We start from the raw sequence: 22858 nt of genomic DNA, 5'->3' as shown, positions 1-22858 counted from the left end.
GCAGTTTGGAAGGTACAAAAAAAATTATTTTGGCTGCCTGTCTTTTGACGTGAATGAAATTTTTGAATAAATTTGAATATATATTATATTTCCCCTAGGAATAGCTTCTCAGAAATCTAGGATTACGTCAGGATTTTTTTCGGTGTATATTTCACGACAGGAGACAAGCAGCCGAAATAAATTATTTTTTCAGTACCTGTTAAACTGGAGAAGTGCCACGACTTCTTGGTCGTATGTACAACCAATTACCTGCAACGTACTATACCGACAAATACACCTAATATTGATCACTATTAAGTAGTTCTATGTGAAATTAATTTAGCCGACGCTTTTGTTCCGCCGGTCTTTAGTCTCACCTCTCCATTATAAACCCTTGTCTGGATTTTGCAATTGATACGTCTGCATATCTTCCTGGAATTATTTCCAGGAAGATATGCTTCATTTTTTTACATATGTAGGTACCACCAATATTCATTATACATTTCCTTGTTCATTTTTTCTCAAATAGTTATCAGTCAGCCAACCATCCAAACTTCTTGTAGATTGACTTTTTCTTCCTTCGTTAGTTCAGTTACCAGTCATTACATTTCAACCTTGCCCGCCAACGTTTGGTGAAGACCTTAAGTAGCTTAAAATAATAAAACGAACCGGATGAAGTACAAGATTTCATTACACTCAGCTATCGTCAGTCTCTATGGGTCAGGGCACCGCATAACTACCCAAATAAAAATTAAGAGTTGAGCACCTATGTTTTTAGGATGGCTATCAGCGGACGCCATAGGTGGAGCGACTATGGTTTATATAGTGAATTTAGAGTGGCGTGCACCACCTATCCCACACCTATAACCTGCCGATGGCCTTCCTACCCGTAAAACTCTTCTTCCACCAATAACTGCCCGTTGGCACCAGTGGCGCATCTATGAGACACCGATGGCCACCTTTAAAATTAGGTCGACAAAATTTTTTAATTGAGTTTCAAATCCGATGCTTTCGTATATACTGATATTGTTCATACAATCACCATTCTAAGGGCTACGTATGGAAATCCACCAAGGCATTACAGGTACCAATGTAGTAGGAACAAATAATCAGAGTACCATACACATACCTTGTGAGAAATCGACTTGAAGGGAGTCCTGCCTGCAGGATTCGAACTCCGGTCTCCCACACGCGAAGCTCTACCGTTGTGCCATCGGAGAGGACATGGAAGTCGAGTAATTTCAAAACATTTAACTGAAGCATTGCAAATATTAATTTCGTCAAATGAGAGCAGTTAATGCTGCCACCTTGATGATTAGATGGTTCCATCAACAATTTTATTTAAACATGCTGCTGCAATCGAGTAAACACCAGCTGAAAGAAACTTCATTTATCCATAAAGATCGAACGATGTTTCAGCTCGGAGTAAAGGCTACGGGAAAATGCTTAATAGGCATCAAGTTTTATAATATAAACATTACACCAATTCTGACAGCGGTTTGATTCGACATATTTTCATCAAGAATATTCTGACGTGAAATAAGGAATTGATATTACACGATTATTTTGAAATGTCAGGCGTGAAATACCTGCACCACTTCTAGTCACTATTTTTCTCTAGCCTAATCTTTAGTCTATTGCGTATGAAAGATACTGGGGCCACTTTCTTAGAAATTTAGGCTTAAAATCTAAATAATTATTTGACTGTATATATTAAATTTCACAATCGAAGTCCGGATGGATAACCGAATTTTTACTCGCATCCACTGCGTAAAAAGGATACTTGTATGACAAGTAAATTACCCGAAAAACATATATTTCAAGCAGGACATGGTAAAGATTAGTAGGAAGCTCAACTCCGACGCGCGTCAAGTCAAACCAACCGGTATGAACGTGTGCTTACTGGACTCGCTCGCTGCTTGATGTCTAGCCGCTATGCTTTACTATATAAGATATATGCTATGCCGAGCCGCTGTGCTTTACAAAGATGCCGAGCCGCTGTCGACTACGTCAACTAGCTTTTGAGTTTAGATAAATGGGGCAACTTGAGAATATTGTAAATATAATGGAAAACAATAAAAAAAATTCACAATAAAATTTACGCAATATTTCAGGTGAACATGAAGAATTGGATTCGCCGTCATCTATGGAAAAACTGTATATATTGCTACAAAATTTTTTCATTGTATATCGGACAATTTATATCAGGAACAGTCTGATACATGGCCAGTGGCTTAACTTTGGCGTGACAGGCAATTTTTTGAACACCTTGCTTCTCTCCGTCAGTTTTATTGGAACCTACTTAATTCACGCTAAATTTTCTTACCAGAACTCAATCTTAAAAGCCAAGAACACAAAACGAGGTCATGGTTTCGTCTTGATCTCGAATGAGCCACAACCCAATAACCCCTTTCTACGTTGGATAAATTACAGTGGCAATTATACCTTCGTGCACTGTGCAGTTAGGGCAAACGGTTATCGGTGGCTCACAAGAGATTTGTCTGCAATGTGCCATAGATGTTTCAGACCCTATAACTCATCGATGATTCATCGATGACTCCCACCTATACTCGCCACCCTTTCGATTTATTGGTGTTTTATTGTCGATTTTCGGCTGATTAGGCCACCCACCGTTGCGCCACCTATAATCGACTATCGCCACCAATAATCATCGGTGCGCCACCCTTAATTTTTATTTGAGTATGCTGGTGCAGGCCTCCATTGACGCTCGGGTGATAGTCTCATTGTGAGTCTCCCGCATCTGGTTCTTAGGTCCTCCAGGTTGTAGGTCGCATATGAGTCGTCGGCTTAAGGGCGTGCGACCAATGTAGTTTATGTTTTGAAGAAGTCTACAACCTTCTTGATTACATGAGAATTAATAAACAACATTAGGTTTTTGAAGCAGACCAGATTTTTTACTGGAATTATTATTCACTACAAGGTTTTTCATTCTCTTATTTTTGTAGTAGATCAGAAGTTTTATATTTTCGTTATCCGTTGTGCTCTTGATATTGTTATGGATGATTGACTGTAGGACTCGTTCATCCAGGCCTCTGTTCATCTGCTTTTGGTAGAAGACCGTTGTGTGGGTTCCAATAGATATTGCTGCATTGTTGGTTCAGTTTTCTCTCGATCGGTAATTTGATATTTCAGTGTCAACTGTTCTATTTGAAAACCCATTATTTACTAGAATTTGTTTACACGATCTGAGTTTAGTTTTCAAATCATGTGCAGGTCGTGAATGCTCTTGGTATAAGGGCGCGCACTGTGCTGGTTTTATAGCGCTGAGGGCATTCACTTTTTTCGTTGAGCACTTTCCCGACATCGGTAGGTTTTCGGTAAACATTAGTGACAAAGGAATTATCTTCAATTCGCACCAATATATCTGGGAACGGCAATGTGATTTTGTCCAATTTCATGGCTATATTTCGAGACTTATTCATGTTCCAAAGCTCTTCGCAGTTCGATAACGCATATAGAATATATAAAGCAGCTCACGCAAATAGGATTCTGCAAAAGTTGGTCCCATAGGGCATCCCATGGCAACGCCGTTAATTTGTCGGTAAATTTTGTTATCAGGAGTCCGAAAGGGAGATTCTGATGTACAGAGGCGAAGAAGGCCAATTAAGATTTTTTTTGTATAGATGGGGCTGGCAGGATTTCGTGCGAATACACATGCTTCATGCAAATTTCTAATGTTTCTTCGGTTGGTACATTAGTGAACAAACTAGTAACATCCAGCGAAGCAAACAGGCCAGAAGAGTGTGAGGCATGAATAATTTCCAATAATTCATTTCTAGATCTCAGAGGGTATTTCTTAGGGATACATAGTTTAATTATAGCATCGAGTTCCTTGGAGGTCTTGTATACAGGAGAAGTAACTTGCGAAATAATAGACCTTAGTGGGTTGTCTTCTTTGTGGGTTTTGACGTTTCCATAGAGGTAGCCCGGAGAATAGCTCCCAACAATCGGGGTAAGTTTTCTAGATCCAATTGCAGAGTTCGCTGTGTTGATTAATTTATTTGCTCTCCTCTGAATCTGTTCTGTTGGATCTCATGCGACACGACAGAATTTGGACTCGTCCGATATAATTGCATTGATTTTTTTTATATAATCCGTTTTATCCATAATTACGAAAATGTCACTTTTATCTGCTTCCTGCATAACAATTTGGTCGTTGTCTCTGAGTTGTTTAGCTGCTTGCCGTAGAGCCGGAGTTAAGACAGCTGATGTCGATGAGCCACGTTGTTTGGGAGCTTCCGCACGCAATAGATCTTTCAAGTTTGGGCTGATATAAATTTTTTTATCTTCCTTAAGTTTCAGTAAGAATTCGTACAATAGCTCGAGTTCAATTTGAGTTTTCGTCATACTGAATTTGGATGTCACATGAAAATTCAGTCCAAGGTTTAGGAGTTATACTTGCTCCTTACTCAAAGTTTGAGAGGATAGGTTGATGAAGCCATTGGTAGAGTGCGATAGGCAGATTCCTCCTCTATACAGGGTGTTCAAAAAAAAAACGATACTCAACTTTGAATGGCTGTAACTCAAAAAGTAATAGAGTTAAAAAAATTGGGAAGGTCAGGATTTGTTCCCTATGTTTTTCTGCATCTCTTGATCAAAAGTGGACGCATTGTGTTACCTCGGTCACTTAGGTTGATTGCAGCGACAAAAACCAAGCAACACCAGAGCATCTGAGCCGTCATTTTGAACTTGTTCCAACACTGACAAGATACAGCTAGGAATTTGAAAGCGTTGCCACAAAGAGCCTGTCACGATGCATCAGTGGAGAACGGCGGATTGAACTGACAGTCAATAGAGCAGTTGTAAATCTATGCAAATGTCACAATTCCCACGATAAGCGAGGTAATCAGGCAGGCATCGAACGAGTGGAAAATAAAACGAAAGAATCATAAGATGATTACTGATGTATCTGCTGCCAAATATATGAGCTGAATATATGCGTAATTTTTAAAGTTATTTCTTGATTTACCGCCATGCTGGTCTATAGTTCCTACAACCGAGTTCTTTACATAAAGCGGCTAATGATATCGGAGGCTTGAGGAAATAAAGGCTTGAAATTCGGTCCCCGACACATAGGACAGGAACCACAAAAACAGGCATAGCTAACAGGGGAGGAAATACATAATGGCTTCCAACTATAACGTCGAGACTCGGGTCGCCCTATTGCCAATCTTCCTGGTGAATATCAAGTTGTAGGTTTCTTAATGAATTGTATTATTTTTAATATACACGGCAGGATAGCAACGGGCTTAGTTCAGAGTTGTGAGAACAGACGGCAATATCTGCAAATGTCACAATTCTCACGGTTCGCGTGGTGATCAAACGGACCGCAGGGAATTGGGAAATGTCTCTGGGAAATTGTTTTTGCTTTATGCGTCATCTTCTGAAGCTTATAGCAGAATGATATGTGAACTGTTCCCTTTAAATACTTCCCCCATGATTATTCCTCATTTACGCTAGCAATACCTACTATTCGGTTCCTTAGTTGGCTAAAAATCTAAAAAAATCGGTTTTAAATCTGAACGGTTGAAACATAACCTTCTGCAATAAAGGGATTTTATGAGATTTAACCGAGAACATTTTCCACTGCGTTTACATCAATCTCATGCATAAAAGGAAGGGAAACGTTTACGCAAGAAAAGTTTTTTTGCTTGATTTTTCTATAGTTCAATGGAATTTTGATGCTCAGTAAAAAGTAACCATAAATTTTCCGTAAGTTTAAACCCTATGCTGGAAGTTTGCTACGAAAAATAATAGTAATTTGAATTTTTGCTTGTTTCAACTTGACAGCATGTTAAAATGTACATATAGACAATTAACGTTCATCTCTTCCAGTTTATTTTAAGGTTGGTTATTATAAACTAGCTTGAGTTAGGTTCAAGTCGGAAGTCTTCAGTTTGGATATAAGGTTCGCCTCATACAAACTTAACGCTTTAGAAGCATATAAGGCAAGAGTTTGGTCCTGGTTTAAGGCTATTTGCAAGTTGAAACCTTTTTCAGATAAACCCCACACAGATATGCCAACAGCAAGAATAGTCGGGCCAATTTAAATAAAGCATGACAACCGGCAAGTGGCTTGTCTAGTAATATCGATGTCATTTAATCCCTTAAGCTTAAGGGGAAGATACGTGAAACTTCTGGTTGAAACTTTATTACCGAAGAACTTCGATTAGATAATTGAAAAGACAACGATCTCACGTTTCTTCGGTAGCGCATTAGGAAAAATATTATTGGGAAAGAACATTTGCAATGATAGCCGCTACTTCTCAAGACACTCAACAAGTACGATTTAACGCATCGCCCTAACATTATAAGAATTCACCCCTCGAAACGTCCAACGTTTGGTAGTTTGTTCTCATAGAAGATCCAAATGAATTTCCTATAGTTCTGGTGCATTTTAGTTCTCGTCACTTCAATCATTCGATAAGATAAAGGTAACACAAACTCGTTTTTTTTTAAAGTTTCCTTTAGTTTCCTTGATCGATTTTTCCGTCCAGGATACACTCTAAAATAGTACAATTGCTTGTCGTTTCTCGATTGCAAAATCACAAAATCCGGCGGTCGTTTTCAGACTTCCGTATATCGAAAACCGACATTTACCGGCTTGGGTCATTTACCGACATTTACCTCTTGGTCCCTACAATTCCTCTGTTTTATCACTGTATTAACTGAACCCAATATTCCTGACTCGCTGCGGTGCAGAAATTGTGATCAACTACGGAAGTTTGGTGCACAGAAATGCTCGTAAAGGAAGATGACTGAAAAAATGCCCTCGGCGTAGCACAACATCTAACCTAATTAAATGTAGTAAGTACTACATGCAATTTTGCAATGCAATTCAAAGGAATTTTGATAAAATGCAATTTATTTTGATAAAAGTTGACGTGTATTAAATGTGTTCTTTATTGAAATGCGGACAAAGGAATACAGTTTTAGTACTGCATAAGATTTTATTCCACCTACTTCGGGATGCAGAAGCAAATATTGAAACACACTTATTCTGATACATTTCCGCGCACGTGCTTCCATTCTTTACGGAACAAGTGGTTCAGAGGGGAAGTCATGTTTTTATTCGGAAAACATACGTATATATATATTACTTGTAGATTGCTCAAAGGCTTAAGTAAATCTCCTATTAGCGTTCATTTTTGTGTGTGCCTTAATTGAAGGTGTTTGAAATTATTTCTAGATACATTTGTTAATAAATATTTTTCCATTCAATTTTGCTTTATAGAAGATTTTAAGTACCTTTTTCATCATTGAAGAGAAAACATATTCCATATAGGATAAACTGTTAAAAATACCGAATTTGAATCTGAATCTGTCAAAAGATGTTCTATATTAATTGCAAATCTTTGATTTATAGATTAAATTTTGTAATTTCCAGACACTGTTGATTTGGTACCTGCCAAATTGTCTTATTTTAACACATGTATAAATAATTTTAGGATATATTCATCCCCAGCCGTCGTACTAATTCCTTCAAGTGTCTTTGTTAAGCCTATGGTATTTGGCAGATGTACGTGTGAGGTGTGACGCAGTAGTCATCGCCGAGTCCATTCCATGTTTGGTCAGTCATCACGATCAAACAGTCAACAGGCTTGCCAAGGCTCCGCGGAGAACCGACGCCGTCGGGCTGATGACCTATTCCCAATATAGCGATAGGACCCCAGACTCCGAACTCGGACGCTGCCACGGGGGTGCCGTCACTCCATTGGAATTGGTTAGAAGCGCCCACACGGGTTGCGCCCACCCTAACGTCCTTTTGGCCTGAAACGATGCATGAGCTTGGGGGACGAACGCAGAAAACAAGCAAAAAAATTTACATCGTTTGATACAAAATTTTTAAGGCTCACAAAAGAATTAATAAAAAATAATAGTATGGATCATTTCGGAATAAAAATAAATTTTTTATCAACCTTAATTTGAGTGGTAATGGAAACCTTCAGAATATTATTACTTAATTAAAAATGGTATTGGTTTAACATGATTTTATCTTCACCGCTCAGCAACATTAAATGCCGGCGACGCCGTTATTCCTGTTCCTGGCAGGAAACGTGCGTTTGTTGTAGCCACGAAGACGTTACTAAGAACAGGAAGTTATGAAACGATAACGAGTCTGTTAAATTCCATGAAAATGTTTTTAATCAGAGGCAAAATGGATATTATTGGGAAAACATTTTGAATTGAAGATCAGCTAAAGAAAATTCAGTTCGAGCTTTTAGCGGGCTGACAGTAAGAGCGCACCATTAGACTGCAGGTAGGTTACAAGTGCGGGGAGGTTGGTGGGCTTGATGTAGAGGTCCCCAGTGGGCCACATGCTCTGCCACATTTTACGGGCGAGGTCATGCGACAGGACGGGGTTCCACTCGAGGCTGGGGCTGTACACGCAGCCCACGTTCGTCACGTTGAGGAAGGGTTGAGGACAACAGTTGCCGTTCATGGCGCAGTCCAGCAACGCAGCAGCTGCGGCCACGGAAAATTCTTAGTTAATTCTTGACAAGTGAAATGTTTCATTATCAGTAACCAAAATGTTCAGTCATAATTCAAAAGCTGTTCACAACCATTTACATGCTTTTGTTTTACATGCATGCATTTACATGCTTTTTGCTGTTCACATCCATTCACATGCATTCACATTCATTTTACATCCAGGCCTTTTACATTTAGCTAACATAGGCGTTTTGATCACCACCTTTATCAGAAAATAGCTTGAAAGTAGTGTAGTAGCAACGGTAGCCGTTGACGTTGCTGTCTGGATGCCGTTGCCGTCGCTGTTGTCGTATTGAGGTGTAGTAGTGTTTTTATCACCCGCCTCTACCGAAGAGCAGTTTGGTGGTGGTGTAGCAGCGTTGGAAGCCGTCGCCGGCGCTGTTGTATAGTGAGGTGTAGTATAGAGTTTTTATCACCCACCTTTATCGAAGAGTGGCTTGGAGGAAGTGTAGCAGCGGTGGAAGCCGTTGCCGTCGCTGTTGTTGTAGTGAGGTGTAGTATAGAGTTTTTATCACCCACCTTTATCGAAGAGTGGCTTGGAGGAAGTGTAGCAGCGGTGGAAGCCGTTGCCGTCGCTGTTGTTGTAGTGAGGTGTAGTAGAGTTTTGATTACCCATCTTTATCGAAGAGTGGCTTGGAGGAAGTGTAACAGCGATGGAAGCCGTTGCCGTCGCTGTTATTGTAGTGAGGTGTAGTAGAGTTTTGATCACCCACCTTTATCGAAGAGTGGCTTGGAGGAAGTGTAACAGCGGTGGAAGCCGTTGCCGTCGCTGTTGTTGTAGTGAGGTGTAGTAGAGTTTTGATCACCCACCTTTATCGAAGAGTGGCTTGGAGGAAGTGTAGCAGCGGTGGAAGCCGTTGCCGTCGCTGTTGTTGTAGTAGGGCGGGATGGAGGCGTTGGTTACGATGCAGTCTAGCGAGGCCGTCAAACAAAACGTAGAATTTTTCTGGCTTGAGGCCATGGCGGCGCACCTAACGAGCGTCATGTTGGGGTACGTGGTGTTTACCACGTTTCCTGCAAGGTCTGAGGCCTGCAGTTCCACTTTGTATACAAGTACAGAGCCCAGCATGACGCCTCGAGCGCCACCAAAGTTTACGGCGACCAGACACGTCGTGGCCAGAATCGTACCAAACGCAGCCCTCATCGTCGTTGCGACTGCCGTCTTAGCGGGTCGTTGTGGCTCTGTTTTGATACAGATTGTTTTCGGTAATAAGGTAAACGTCCTATAATTAATTTGTAACAATTAGAGGAGTCGATATGTTTCTCTATACTTAATTTTTATCCGGAAATTCTATTTCTGCAATTAAGTTCTTCAACAGCCACGGAATTGTGATTATTACCAGAAAAAGGAAAGTAGAGTAGTAGTAGAGTGCCTATGTCATTAGTTTCGCTAGCCTATGTTATTAGTTGAACTAGCCTATGTTATTAGTTGAACTAGCCTATGTCATCAGTTGCACTAGCCTATGTCATCAGTTGCACTAGCCTATGTCATCAGTTGCACTAGTCTGTCATTAGTTGCACTAGCCAATGCTCAGTTCATGCCATGACCGTCCTAGCTCACCCATTTACTTAGATACTCATCTAGATGATTGAGATACTCATCTAGGCGATTAAGATACTCATCTACTTGAGTAAGATACTCATCTATTGAGCAAGATACTCATCTACTTGATCAAGATACTCATCTACTTGAGTAAGATACACATATACTTGAGTAAGATACTCATCTATTGAGCAAGATACTCATCTACTTGAGCAAGATACTCATCTACTTGAGTAAGATACTCATCTATTGAGCAAGATACTCATCTACTTGAGTAAGATACTCATCTACTCGAGTAAAACACTCATCTACTTGAGTAAGATACTCATCTACTTGAGTAAAACACTCATCTACTTGAGTAAGATACTCATCTACTTGAGTTATATACCCACCATTTGAGCGAGTCGCTCCCTACTCCTACAACCTCGTGCAGGCTAGGGTAGAGTGAGTGACAGTGCATGGGACATGTCATGTATTGTATATATTAGCAGGTATTATTTAACAATAGTTTAGGGTAACATGACATCACAAGTCAGTATTTTGATTGACGTGGTATTGACGTAGGAGAGAAAGGTGCTGTGTCTTTTAATATATTATGTAGTTTAATTATAGTCCTTATGTCCACCTGTACCACCATTCTTCTAATTAAGCTAGACAATTAGCTGCGATATATTCTACCTTCAGTTCCCTAGTCACGCAATATATAAATACATCATAAGGTACAGAAGTCGTAATGCGCTCGGCGAAGATCAGCCTGGGCTGGAAACTTCGACAAAATTACTACAATCGTCCTCCCAGAAATCGATTGAAAATCAATCAAATTTCACGGAGATCACTGCCACGGACCTCCAATTATGAATATATGCATTTTATTAGTGCATACACAGCATGGCAGTTCAATTAACTTCTTGGGTAATGCAATATAGAGAATATAATTGTAGCATTTATTTGCCGCACTCTGTATTGAAGATAATGTGCATCTCGCAGGTCTATAATTCATGGAATCGTTTTCGCTCGTCTCTTTAATTTTACTCAGAAGTGATGGTAATCAAATTACGGCCCATTCAAGCCATCAATTGACAAATAACTTAAGCAATTTGCGAGTCATTTGGTTCATTTATTGAGTTTAAGTCAACTGAAGATAAAACAAATAAATTCCTTCACTGACATAAGTTGAGTGGTGGATAGATCAGGAAATATTAATAATTATCCCTTTACGCAATGAATTATGTTTCGAAAGTGAAAAAACAATCTGAATTACTTTTCAGATAACGCGCAGTCTTTGTGTTGTACTGGCAGTACCGGCGCGCCTACTCCATCGAACGTCGTTCGAACGAGTTCACAACATGTGACGCTTATACCGTCACACTCGCGGCTAGACTCCAAACATGTAATTATTCTCGGTAGAAGCTTTTATTTTCTGTGTGACGAATTCGTCACACCAGGGCTTAAAGGGGACGCACTTACGATGCCATGTCATTTGATCGAACGCACTTACGATGGACGTAGCCTTTGATCGGAGGCACTTATATGGTGAACGTTGCTTCGTGATCGGACGCACTTTTGATGGACGCGAAGTCTATGTTTAGGTCACCCGTAGTTCAGCTGCTCTTGGTTACGCTGTTCAGAGGTAAACTTGTACGTTAGGTTGAGACCCGAGATAAGACCAAATATCAAGATATCTGAATAAAAAATTGCTCGCGCACCTGTCTTGCTTGCTAAACGTGAGTCTCATCTAAAAAACTGCCATGCTGACGAGGTCGTAATTGTCGATCATGGCACCAACATTGTTCGTTGTCCAGACATGCTTGCTGCTGGCCGATGTCGATTTGTAGCTTAGCTAAATATTTATATATTTTTCTCAGCGCTGTTCTCGTTGTGAGTTTGTGTCAGTTTGTGAGCGAACAAACATGTCAGTGTCCTCAGTGGAAACGAGGCCCGCCTACATTTCGATGTTCTCCGTGGAAATGAGGCCCGCCTACAATGTCGATGTCATCAGTGGAAATGAGGCCCGCCTACATTTCGATGTCCTCCGTGGAAATGAGGCCCGCCTACATTTCTATGTCCTCAGTGAAAATGAGTCCCGCCTACAATGTCGATGTCCTCAACGGAAGTGAAGCCCGCATACAGTTCGATGTCCTCGGCGGAAAGGAATCAATCCCGTCTACAATGTCAATGCTTCCAGTGGAAACCAACGCATGTTTACCCGCATCAATTAAGTCCAGGCCCAGCGCATAGATTTCCTATCGAATCAGCCTTCTAAATGTTTTTCATTTAACTTCCACAAATTAATCAAACTTAATTTATGAATACATTTTTCCTAATTGATAAAATATGTTTGAAATTAATTATTTCAAGAAATACCAGCATAAATCACCAAGAATTAACTTGCCCATTAGAAATGTATTCGCAACAGTAAATAAATGCGGTTTATCATGCGGTCGCATAATAATACCAAAAGATTATATAAAATTATTATCGACTACGTTATAAATGTTTGAAATAAATATATCTATCAATCGCAGACAACGTACCTGATCTACGTCGGGAGACGCCCAAAGCTGAACTGAGGACCTAACATAAGGCTCTAGTTGAGAATAAACTTCCCCTCTGCAACGCTAAGGCTTTTTCGAACATGATCGAGAACGAAGTTCGCGGACGATAATGTTAAAAGTTTCGTGACGATCGCACAGCACCGGAGTCAAATTGTATGAGTTGGAGCCATCATTTCTGGAGCTGTAATGGCGAAAGTCAGCGATCACATGTTCATACTTTTGTCTTTTGGCAACTGTAAATCAATATAGCTTAGCTGCACACCAAAGTATCAGTCGTTATAGCCATCAGAGAGAAAACTTTCATAATTTCCCGCACGGACGAGTACAATGTGGCCAATATTATTTTAGGTTCATGATAAAACGTGCAAACTTTTGCTCGGCGTAATGCCACAATTTTCCAGGAAGCTGAAATTTCACATTGAGGCCTTAGCGGTTAATGCAATGATTGTAGGTCGTGTTGGGGGCACGAGTTGGGGGGTTGTGGGGCTGCGGTTAACCAATGTCGCTGAGGTGAGAATACCGTGCTGCTGCATGCCGAAACTTACAGAGCAGTTGATGTATTCTCAGCTGTATTCGGGGTCGCAGTCGTCTGCCATCTATTACCGTTTTGCTGTTCCCAGGACTTGAGCTTCCGCTGAACTACTCCTCAGGCCAATTTACTATAATTGTCTACTATATTTCTTGTTTATATTATAGTAGCCGATTAACAGTTCTCCCATTTTAAGTAAAGTCGTTAATTTTTTTTGACGTAGTAAAGTAGGCTTAAATTCCCATTGACAATATTAGAATTCAAAAACTACGGCAAAACAAATCCACTAAAGTTTCTAGGAATTTTTATATGTTGCCACATTCACATTTATTTTAGCCGGAAGTCATATCATGCTTAGATATTTGTTTATTAAAAACCCGTGTACATTTATGCTTCGTCAAGTTCCCAAATTTGTACTTTCCATTTCTTATTTTGATGTGCGGAATTTTGTCCAGCAGTTTTACAAAACATAAAGAAAAGAAACATGAATGAATGCTATTTTCCTTTCCATTGTCCTTTCCTGGCATTATGAGGTAGCCGTTTGAATGCTAACGCTGGATAGTCTAAATTTATTGTGGCATTGAAATAGAGCGTTCGCTGCCGTCGCTTAATTACTGTACTTCGTTATCTCTCTTATCTTGTGGGCATAGCAGTCCTCATGCAGAGAAGCGGCGGCAAATTGTTTTAGACGAGGTAATACAAGATCAGACCGTGACCTTATATTGTATAATAACCATACGCATTGTAATAATAACTATACAGCGGGCTTCGATGTACAGTTAGTCAATAGAATATAATTTAACAATAACATTAAGAAAAAAGTATAATACAGAAAAGTTTTAAAAGTCATCACAACATTAAAATATTAAAATTATTATTAATTATTCGCTTTGATACATTAACGGACAAAGGCAACGTAGAATGGTCCAAACCGTATACACGGAGCTAGAAGTCATTTTTTGCCACACGAATAAGGGCAGGCTTTTGATCAAGTTTTTGGATGCAAATGCAATAGGCAGGCAGGAATGGCTCCATTAAGCAGNTGAAGCAGTAGCCGTCGTCGAGTCCATTCACTGGTTGGTCCGTCATCACGACCGCACAGTCAGCCCTGCCAAGGCCCCCCGGCGAACCATTGCCGTCGGGTTGCCGGACGATTCCACCCCAGACTCCGAACTCGGACGCTGCCACAGGGGTGCCGTCGCTCCACTGGAATTGGTCAGAGTCTCCCACGCGGGTTGCGCCCACCCTAACGTTCTTCTGGCCTGAAACGATGCATAAGCTTGGATGATGAACGCCTTAAATAAGCAAGAAAACTTACTGGGGATGGTGCAAATTTTCATAAACTCACAAAAAATAAATTGCATGGGTGTATTCAGAGTAAAAATTATTTTTTACCAACCTTAATTTGAACATTAATGAAACTTTGAGAATATTAATACATTGAAAATGATATTAATTTAACATGCAATTATCTTCAGCGCTTAGCAACAACATTAAATGCTGGCGACGCCTCTAGTCCTGTTCAAGGCAGGTAAAGTGTGTTTAGTGCAGCCACGAAGACGTTAACAAAAATAGGCAGTTCAGAAGCGATAACCACGTTGTTATATTAGATGATAATGCTTTTAATCAGGGGCAAAATGGAGGCTAAAGGGAAAAACATTTTGAATTGAAGATCAGCTAAAGAAAATTAAGTTCAAGCTTTTAGCGGGCTGACAGTAAGAGCTCACCCTTGGACTGTAGGTAGGATACGAGGGCGGGGTAGTTGGTGGGCTTGATGTAGAGGTCCCCAGTGGGCCACATGCTCTGGCACATTTTACGGGCGAAGCTGTGGGACAGGACGGGGAACCACCAGAAGCTGGGGCTGTACACGCAGCCCACGTTCGTCACGTTGAGGAAGGGTTGGGGACAACAGTTGCCGTTCATGGCGCAGTCCAGCAGCGCGGCAGCTAAGGTGGTGTGATATATAAAAAAAATTAAATGATATTTAAAACACTACTTATATGCTTCAAGAAGAAATTAATTCATTCCTACCACGAGATAAGGAGCATTCATGAAGATAACGAACACGTATTTTTGTGACCCATATACAAAGTAACAAAGTAATGAATTCTTCTGCATCACCTCATTACTTGTCGGACGTTCACCTCGTCTGTTGAGGCTTAAGTCTTCTCTCGAATAATTGTAACAATCGAATAATTGTAATAATCAAATAATTGTAACAATCGAATAATAATTAAAACTATTGAATCGTTTTAACATACCAATAATTGTAACTATAAAATAATTGTACCAATCGCTTATTTGCCTTTGAATTAGCTTCATGACAGTCATTCATCCTCACTGTAATTAGCTAGAAGAGTTATTGAAGGGCATCTCGGTGAAGTGTTGGTCCACATGAGTAATTATCCCTCGCCGTGTTTGTCAACCAAATATTCAATCACCATCTTTTCTTGTGAGTAACGATGCTTCAAAGAGTTCAACCTTACGCCCGTTAAATCAGACTAGATACTTGTACGGGAAGTCCGTTCTTCCATTTAATGATGCAGAATTGCAACATTCAAAATTTGAAAACGGTGCTGTTGCGACAGGACTATATAGGAGCACCGATATGTATGAAATAAAAAAAAATGTGTCGTGTATTTTATTATACGGTGCTCCGGCTGACGATAAGATGTTCGTTACATTTGTCAGGATGCTTTTTGGGGCTGTAATGGAAGCCAATGGTCCAATAGGTTTGATAAAGGGCGTTTTTAGTTGTAATAAAGATGTTCTGATCACCCACCTTTATCGAAGAGCGGCTTGGAGGTAGTGTAGCAGCGGTGGAAGCCGTTGCCGTCGCTGTTGTTGTAGTGGGGTGTAGTAGAGTTTGTTCACCCACCTTTATCGAAGAGCGGCTTGGAGGTAGTGTAGCAGCAGTCAGTAGAAGCCGTTGCCGTCGCTGTTGTTGTAGTGGGGTGTGGTAGAGTTTTGATCACCTACCTTTATCGAAGAGCGGCTTGGAGGTAGTGTAGCAGCGGTGGAAGCCGTTGCCGTCGCTGTTGTAGTGAGGTATAGTAGAGTTTTGATCACCCACCTTAATTTATCTGAGAGCGGCTTAATTGGAGGTAGAGTAGCAGTGGTGGTAGCCGTTGCCGTCGCTGTTGTTGTCATGCAAAAAAATTTACTCGGGACAGCGGTAATTTTCATTGGCTCACTTATAAATATCATGATATTGATAAGAATATATTATAAAAACGATAGCATGGGTCTATTCAGGATAAAAATTAATTTAACCAACTTTAATTTTTATAATATTTAAGAAATAAAATATTATTGCTATTAAAATGATATTGTTTGACCAGCCTCGTGATTTTGCCTTTGGCGCTCAGTAACATTAAGTGCTGGCAACACCGTCAATCTTGTTCATGGCAGGTAACGTGAGTTTGTTGTAGCCCATAGAGACGTCACGTAATTAAGCAGGAATGGAAAGACAACGAATCTGATATATTCTATGATAATTATTAATATAGAGGTGAAATAATATTATCAGGAGAGACATCATGAATTGAAAATTTTATTTGGAAAATTGGAAATTGTAAAAAAATTGTGCCCTCAATTGGAAAAATTGAGGGCGGGGTAGTTGGTGGGCTGACGAGGGTATGAACTCACCCTTGGACTGGAGGTACGATACGAGGGCGGGGTAGTTGGTGGGCTGACGAGGGTATGAACTCACCCTTGGACTGGAGGTAGGATACGAGGGCAGGGTAGTTGGTGGGCTNTAGTCAATAGTGGAATAGCGAAGTGAATCATAGAATTCTAATAATAGAGCATGGAAATATAAATGAGCATAGGTTCAAAAATGTACAAGACAGGATAGATACTTGGTTAAAATTGCATCTGATTAAAATTGCATCTGACTGAGAACAAGTTCGGCGAATATAGAAGCTCGGTACAGCAATGAAGTAGCAAGCTTATCATCAAAAAAATTTTTTACTGCTGCTGCAGCTGCAGCATTTAGCAACGATTGCAAGTTGTCTATGAAAAAAAATCAACCACTTTGAGCTTTATCCTTGAATGGGCGCTATTCTGGCCACTAGAGACCAGTTCCTTGAGAGCTCAACAAGTTCCCAAACAAGTAAAGCTTATTACAGACCAGCAGCTCCACATGCAGAACCGGTCCCGAAGGTTCAGAAGTGTCGTGCAATACCTGTCTCTTATACACATCTAGATGTGTATAAGAGACCGAAGAGCGGCTTGGAGAAAGTGTAGCAGCTGTAGAAGCCGTTGCCGTCGCTGATGGAGTGAGGTGTAGTAGAGTTTTGATCACCCACCTTAATTTATCTGAGAGCGGCTTAATTGGAGGTAGAGTAGCAGTGGTGGTAGCCGTTGCCGTCGCTGTTGTTGCAGTGAGGTGTAGTAGAGTTTTGATCACCCACCTTTATCGAAGAGCGGCTTGGAGGTAGTGTAGCAGCTGTGGTAGCCGTTGCCGTCACTGTTGTTGTAGTAGGGCGGGATGGAGGCGTTTGTTACGATGCAGTCTCGCGAGGCCGTCAGACAAAACGTAGAATTATCCTGACGGGAGGCCACGGCAGCGCACCTGACGAGCGTCATGTTGGGGTACGTGGTGTTGACCACGTACCCTGCAAGGTCCGAGGCTTGCAGTTCCACTTTGTAGGCAAGTACCGAGCCCAGCATGGCGCCTCGAGCGCCACCAAAGTTTATGGCGACCAGACACGTCGTGGCCAAGAGTGTTCCAAACGCAGCCCTCATCGCTGTGGCGGATGGCGTTTTACCGGTGGTTGTACTTCTGGTTTGATACACAAACGCATTAATCGATTTCTGGACCGTCAAAAAATATCATTATTTATATTTTTTTAATTATAAATGGACGCCAATGCTAATAAGATATTACTACACACTGTCACTAGCGCTGCAGGCTAGTGAGAAACTGCTCGATTTCGAGCAGTTTCTCCAGTATATCCAGTATTGCAGACATATAAATGAACTGTTTATATTGTCTAAATAGTTGTCGTGCCGAAATCGCGGAATTGCTGATTCTATGTAATCGGCAGCCAGTTTGCCGATTCTGTAGAATCAGTATTTCGTTGCTGATTCAGAAAATCGATGTTAGAGTTAGAGTTAGTATATAAATCGACAGTTATAGTTAGAAAAGGTCAGGTCGAGTTCGGTTAAGTTCCTTTATATTTAAATATTTAAAATAAAAATAACTTGGCTGACTGACCAAACACGAGATTCCTATAGTATACTCGTACAAATGCTGATTCTACAGAATCGGCAAACTGGCTGCCGATTCCATAGAATCGACAATTCCACGATTTCAGCAGGTCATAGTGATTCACAAGCAAACTGGGAACCACTATGACACAAGGGCAAAAGTGCATCGCTATTTGGACAACGTCTCACATATTTCTATGAGCGTCTTATTTGTACAGTATAGAAGAATTCGCTTAACATTCCTTCCCTTATTTCTCGCAGAGTTTTCATTTCATAATGATTAAGTAAAGAAGTCTAAGAAAGCGCGGTTTTGTGTCTCGACCACAGATTAAAATAATTATCGTTTCTGTTTTGTTGATCGCCTTCAACATTTTATGCACCACTCATTGGCGAGTGAATTTGCCGAATTCACATACATTTCAGAACTTAGAAGATATTAATTTCGATGTATATAAATATATATATGAACATCGAAAATAAATACACAATACTCATTACTATATATGTTATTTTACTTATAATCTGTAATGCAATTCTTACATGGTTATACGGCGATGAAAGTTGACAGCGCTTTCGAACAAGAAACACGACCACCCCACACGAGCTCTGGTCACACAGTATAAGGGCCCTAGTTACATGCCTTACTTTCTTAACCGCAATTAATACCTTCTGTATTCTTGAGAACGTATAAACTATTCGTGCGATCGCGAAAGGTGGCCGAAATGCTCTTTAAATAGCTACCGAAAATTTAACGGTTAACTGGCCTTCTCGCAAAGACCTCGCGTGTCTGCATATTATGTTATGCATGAAATGAGTCGTTAACAAAATAAACTTGAAAACCTTGTTCGGTGCCCTGCAATAAAGCGGGAGTTAGATCGTTAGGTATTGATTTATAAGTAATTCCAATGTACGAATATATGATATTCTCCCATGTCAAGTCTAACGGAGAACCAGGTCAGGCGCTGGGCTCTGGACTGCGAGGCTTCTAGGCGCCCGAGTTTGCTTACATTTAATACGTCTACGTCGCTTTCAAATTGGTATGTTGTACATAGTCTTCCAATTAATCGTTTATTAGCGAAAATTTTATTCTAAAAAAGTTTAATTGGCTATACAAGAGCGTTAAGTTCCTTGAGAATCAGCCGAACGCAAGTAAAAACTATTATAGTTGAAAAAACCATTCTTTATATTCTACCTGCCCCATTTTATTCTGAAGGCCTTTAACAAATTGATATTATGCGCAGTTGACAGTATTTTGATGGAGTATTACAGAGGGGTATTCTATAGAGGGTCCTACAGTTGTTTTCTTCAATGGTGTTCTGGGGCTACAGTTGTATTCTTCAATGGTGTTTAGGGGTGTATCAATTTTCTTGTAAATCCCTCAATCTGAGGGTGTCCTGGAGGGACTTCCTGGAGGTGTCTATCATAAGCGTATTCTAGAGGTGTAATCTGTTTCGGTATCCTAGAAGGGTATCTCTATGGGTAGTCAAACGCAGCATTTTAAACGGGAGGTCTGTTCTCTGTTCCGCCAAAATCTCCCCATTAGCCGATACCGCCTCGTACTGATCGTCGCGTTGAATCAATAGACTTCAATACACTTTAATAGTTCCCTCTTGAGAGAAGTTAGTCAGTTATGGCAGCTCATAGTTATCTGAATATGTCGAGTGCGACTACAAGGAAGTGATATGAGTTATAAATATGAATGAAGTGGCAAAGAGTTTCAGTGCTGCACCTTTTAGACTACGATGATTTAACGCTCCAAGTCATGAATCGCTTCGCTCAATATCGCCATAGCAATTCAATTTTAACTTAAATTTTAAGCAAATTTCAGCTAATTTGAATTCGTTTCTTCTACTACCATTCTAGTCTGGAAAAAAAATTAAATGTTCACTGTAGTTTTAAACTAAAATATCTTTTGCCTTAAGACCTCTGGAATCGGTCCTTATATTCATGCATATATATACTTTTTCTTTCTTTACAATTTACGCGCAGGTGACACGTGCGTTCTCAACGACCTTTGCACGAAGATACTCGCCTTGAGGGGAGGAGGGAGGAGCGCGCAGGGGGAGATGACCTCCATGCAGCGACGGAGCGTGGCTGTGAGAGGGGGGCGTTGGTTCGGTGAGTTGTGACTCACACGCGATGTCCACTGAGAGTGAATATCCTTAGCACGCTTTAGATATGGTGAATTTTGATTCAACGCTCGCGATGTCCAGAGAGTAAATATCTTTACCTCGCTTGAGAAATGCTGAGTTCTGACTCGCCCCGCGGTGCCCACCGAGAGTAAATATCTTTACCACGCTTCAGATATGGTGAATTTTGACTCACCCTCCGCGATGTCTACTAAGAATAACTATCTTTACCACGTTGTAGACATCAATAAAATCAATCACCTCTCATAAATTTTAGTGTAAAGGTTTAAAAAAACAACAGCTAGACACCCAATGGCCTTTCACATGGGAAACTACCACAAAAGTGACAGTTAATATGAATGAGGCCCTGCGGGTTCATCGCACTTTGTCTCGTAATACGATGGAAAAAAATAATTGTAATTTTCATAGTTTAGCACGTGTAGTGCGTATGTGCTTTTGTTATACTTAATCGTACTTTAATTTCATAACCTTCTCCGTAGTAAAAATTTCTCAGCAGTGTGTATTGAAATCAAAATATTAAAATCAAAATAAAATATACATAGTCAATTTACTTAAAAAGTGCATTATTTTCTCTATATTTTGAGCTAAAATTATGTGCGTTTTAACCAAATTTTCGTGTTGAAAATAATAATAATATCAAAATGTAAAGTACACAGTCAATTTGCCTGAAAATTTAATTATTTTCTTTAAATTATGAGCCAAAATAATATGTGTTTTAGCTAAGTTTACGTGTTAAAATAGTAAAAGTGAGTCACCGGTGAGTAAACTCACCGATATTGCTTCTTGCATAGATACAAAGAGTAAGTTTATGTTCGTCCATTTTAACTTATTAGTATAGCGCTCTCCAGGGAAGTCGACTTGCTGCGGTGTAATATTTTTGCTGAGATAACAGATTTGAAGGTTCTAAAATTTAAAACTGTAGAGCAAAGCATTGAATTACTTCAAAGCCGTCTGCATTGTCGCGTTTATAGAAAATATTAACGCGAAATGTTACGAAAAAAAAGAAAATTTCTCGTTAACTTTTCCCGGAGGGAAAAGGATTTCCCGGAAAGTTGGAAACAACACCAACGCTCCGATTTAAAAATTGTACGCGTTCTCTCGCTGGAAACACTCGAGCTATTTTTGCTCCCATATATCATTATAAAAATGCACTTATTTTCATATAACTTTAAAATTATACTTGAAACCTTTATGGTTAATGTATAGCATGAGTGCAGAACATTTTATTGGGATTAGCTAGCCTTGTTTTCTTGTGAAATTAGAAAGCTTGTGGGTGACCGTGAACACCATTCACATATGTATATGAATCTAAATCTCGTTATGAGCCTGCTAGAAGTTAAGTGTGGAAAATTGAGTTAGTCTGAGTGCCTGATTCCGACCGATATTGCTCCTTTATCTCATTCATGTAATTTTCGACATGCCTGACTGACATTGTAAAGGACTTTCTTGTTGGCTAGTCCTTTGGGAACGTTTACCGAACTATTCATAGACGCGCCATCATAGCAGGATAAAAAACGAGTATTCCATGATGTACGGTTTCTAGAAAGGAAATGACAAATATACATAAGAAATATATACAAGACAAAATGTACGCTAATTACATGAAATATGAACATGAATTAAACCAAGTGTAAAGAATATGGCTCTTCGTTCAGGGGATTGTTCAGAATGAAAACTCGTTGTGGATTGTAACGGTTTCTGAAAACAAAGAATGAACAATTTGAACACAAAGTTGAGGTTATACGAAATTATAAACAATATAGAGAAAATAATCGAGGTTAACAAACAATAAAATGATCATAACACAAGTATATGCTCACGTACCAAATTGCTGAACAATCTAGGTCAAGTGTGGTTAAAACTGAATTTTGCCCGAGCTCATCAACTCTGGTTCTACCTAAAAGGTCCCAACCTTATGGACACGGGAGAAGTATGTTCCGTAAAATTCTTACACCAAGATAAAGCAATAATTAAACAGGATAATCAATAATTCACGAAAACAAACGATAAATCGAACGAACCGAATAGCTTGGTTCCCCTGGTAGTGCAGGCATCCGTTTATCAAGGGCATTATCAACATAATGAAAGCTAATGACGCTAGTGAAATCAACTGCGTCGAGTAGGCTAATTCTATAGCTACAAAGTTTCAGAAAAAGGGAAAATGGCGGCTACAGACATGTTTCTCTTTGTTTGCTGCCTATGTATTTCATCTATATCATGTTTGATATGATTGACTGACATGTTCCCTTTAAAAAAAGTTTGACTTTCCTTGATTAAATCATTCAAGTGGTCTCGGGGCAATAACGTGAATAATGTGTAGTAAATTACAAATCAATAGTATTAGGTGAATAAATCTAGTCTGAATAGCTAGAAT

The 22858-nt window shown here is 39.9% G+C and overlaps 1 protein-coding gene across 1 annotated transcript; it reads right to left on the bottom strand.

Annotated features, from left to right (window-relative positions):
• Positions 1 to 14065: 14065 nt before the first annotated feature.
• Positions 14066 to 17895, bottom strand: LOC108665171. The gene is made up of 3 exons (XM_018151899.1): positions 17536 to 17895; positions 14848 to 15066; positions 14066 to 14382 (listed from the first exon to the last, which is right to left on the bottom strand). The coding sequence occupies exons 1-3, from the start codon at positions 17867 to 17869 to the stop codon at positions 14066 to 14068; spliced, it is 870 nt and encodes a 289-aa protein (XP_018007388.1). The 5' UTR covers positions 17870 to 17895.
• Between the last annotated feature and the right edge of the window lie 4963 nt (positions 17896 to 22858).

The sequence above is a fragment of the Hyalella azteca genome, unplaced genomic scaffold (assembly GCF_000764305.2).
Source record: "Hyalella azteca isolate HAZT.00-mixed unplaced genomic scaffold, Hazt_2.0.2 contig9044, whole genome shotgun sequence".
NCBI lineage: Eukaryota > Metazoa > Arthropoda > Malacostraca > Amphipoda > Hyalellidae > Hyalella > Hyalella azteca.
Note: the sequence above shows the minus strand (reverse complement) of the source record. Positions and strands in the feature narration are given on the sequence as shown.